The 2479-nt window shown below is 40.6% G+C and overlaps 1 protein-coding gene across 1 annotated transcript in view; it reads left to right on the top strand.

Moving 5' to 3' along the window:
* Window positions 1–737: 737 nt before the first annotated feature.
* sp100.1 (SP110 nuclear antigen, tandem duplicate 1) overlaps window positions 738–2479 on the top strand; it is a gene marked incomplete at its 3' end in the record, with an annotated part of 6035 nt that continues 4293 nt past the window's right edge. The window contains exon 1 of the mRNA XM_034894407.1: window positions 738–1333. Coding sequence (XP_034750298.1) covers window positions 1181–1333 — 153 coding nt within the window. The remainder of the gene's footprint in view (window positions 1334–2479) is intronic.

Raw genomic sequence — 2479 nt, 5'->3', positions numbered from 1 at the left:
TGGAAAAAGGCTGCAATGAAACAAAGAGTGAAAAATTTAAAGGGGTCTGAATACTTTCCGTACCCACTGTATATACAATATACTTATCATGCCAAGGGCATGAGATGTGAAGGGCTCCAATTGCAGACGTAAAAAGGAATCTTTTAGTTTGCCTATAATCTGCATTTAATTTAGAGACGGACTTTTTTTTATATATAAAAAAAGACACCAAATATTACGCCAGCTTTTACTTTGAAAAATAAGAGAGAGTGACAATTGTTCTAAGTATTTTATTCAAGATGCGAGCTTTTATTTTGAAAAGTAGAAGCTCGTGGACGACAGAAGGATTTTTTTGTTTGCCTGTAATCTGCATTTATTTTATATATGGAAATATATTTAAAGTGTTTTATTCATCAATACAGCATTTATCTTGTAGACATTTTTTTTAAGTATTTTATTAATTTGTAGGATTGCTGTTACTGTTTAGTTTAAAAAAAAAAAACATATTTCATGTATTTTTATTAATTAGCATGATAGTTGACGTGATCTTTTACATTCAAAAGCAGGCTAAGAAAGATTTTTTTTTTGTATTTTAATTTGAAAATTCGAGTTTATTTGATTCCAGATGCGAGCCCTTATTTTGAAAAGTAGAAGCTCGGGGATGGCACCAGGCGGGACGGCAGGAGACGGGACGCTCTAGGCTGGAGCATAGACTGTGTGTATATTGACGGTCTATGGGCTGGAGCCCGCTCTCGGTCCGGACAGAAAACTGTGCTTTACTTTCTCTTTCTAGAACCCTACGTCACCGAAACCCAGAAGCCAGTTGCTGGAAGGCTGGGCGAGCGGGCGTTGCTCACTTCCTCGAGGGTTTTTTGGGAGAAAGAACGGACCTGAGGAAATATAAAAAAGAAGATATGATCGTCCATGGAAGAATTTCCGCCTTTTTTAAAAATCTGGCTCCTGGTTTTTGATAGCACGGTGAACTAATTGGTGTTCATTTTAAATTTCACTGTGTTCAGATCCTGTCGGGCAGGACAGTTTGTGCAAAGGGGTTTATTGCGTGTTAAAACAGCGGAAGCCTTTGTAAAGTGGTTTACTTTGCGCCAAATGGACGTTGCGTCGACTTAAAGCCTTTAGAGCAGAGGGGGTCTCGCGGGGCCTGGTGTTTCTGTGCAGAGGAGCGTGCGCAGGTGGCTGCCCGATGGACCCGATGGACCCGATGGATTGGCTTGAGAATGAGGAACTTTTGCGGTTTTTCCACCGCCATAAAACCGAAATGTCCTGCATGGAGAAACCGCACACCTTTCTCAGCCAGCTCAGGGACTACGACCTGATCTCAGAGGACAAATACAACGTAAGTTACGGAAGTGGAAACATTACGCTACCGCCTTCACCCAACCATACGATTCCTCATGGATCCTTCTTGAATGAATTGCTCTTCCCGGGTCTGTATGCATAGGCACCAGCATTCACGCCCGTCATTAATGAGCATGGACTAGGAATCAGTAACCCACGCTACACTTTATGTACAAAAGATTACTGAATAGGGCTGCGCAATATATCGTTTTTTTGATTGTGATCGCGATATCAGCTGACGCAAAAAAACACATCGTGAATGGCTGGCACATATCGCAGTGTTAGTAAACGACTAGAATGAGCAGATAACTAACTTTAAAATGTAGCCTACGGCTAATTATAATTCTTTTTTTGTCTAGCCTTTCATATTCTATTAAAAGTTCTGTTTTTTTCAGTTAAAGAATCAGCACTACTGAGTACACTTTGTCTGTTTATTTATCACAAGTAGGCCTAATATCAGATAAGGATATTCAACAAAGTTATAAATTGCATATTTTCCTCATACCTTGAGATTACTGAACAACATTTGTAACAACTTTACATTAGGTGTTCTTTGTAACAAGCAAAAGCATTCTCCTCACTTCACTGTGTACCAGACTTTTCACACTTAGTCCGAAGGGAAAATTTCACACTTAGTGGCCAATGGCATTCCAGCTCTAGCTCAATCAACATCTGTGCATTGCAGCATTGGTATTGGCAGTATCAATTGGTATTGAAAAAAGTATTATTAGGAACTAGTGTAGAAGTCACTGTATTGGTACTGCAATACGATACCCAGCCCTAATCATCACCACAGTCCTCCTGGAACAATTCCCAGTCTGTATGGGTCCTCAGCTTTTAGACCAGACCTTCACATTCCTTGTGCTGGCCCCCTGCTGTTTCACCTGTGGTTTTGGAGGCTACAAGGTGAATCGGGGGAGTGAGATTGTTATTTGAGTAACAATGGACAGACCTTGCTAACACAGTCGTCTGTGATGCACTTTGTAAACCCATCAATCTCCTCTTCATGGGGCTCACACAGGTAGGTCTGACCTCCATGGTCCTAGTTATTTTTAGATTAAATTGTGTCCCTAGTTTTAACTTGTGTTTAAACATCAGGGAGATGTTTAGCATCCTCCCTAGTGCTGTTACAGCCGTCCCTTTT

The sequence above is a fragment of the Etheostoma cragini genome, chromosome 15 (genome assembly GCF_013103735.1).
Source record: "Etheostoma cragini isolate CJK2018 chromosome 15, CSU_Ecrag_1.0, whole genome shotgun sequence".
Taxonomy (NCBI): domain Eukaryota; kingdom Metazoa; phylum Chordata; class Actinopteri; order Perciformes; family Percidae; genus Etheostoma; species Etheostoma cragini.
This window is presented reverse-complemented; position numbering and strand designations above follow the sequence as displayed.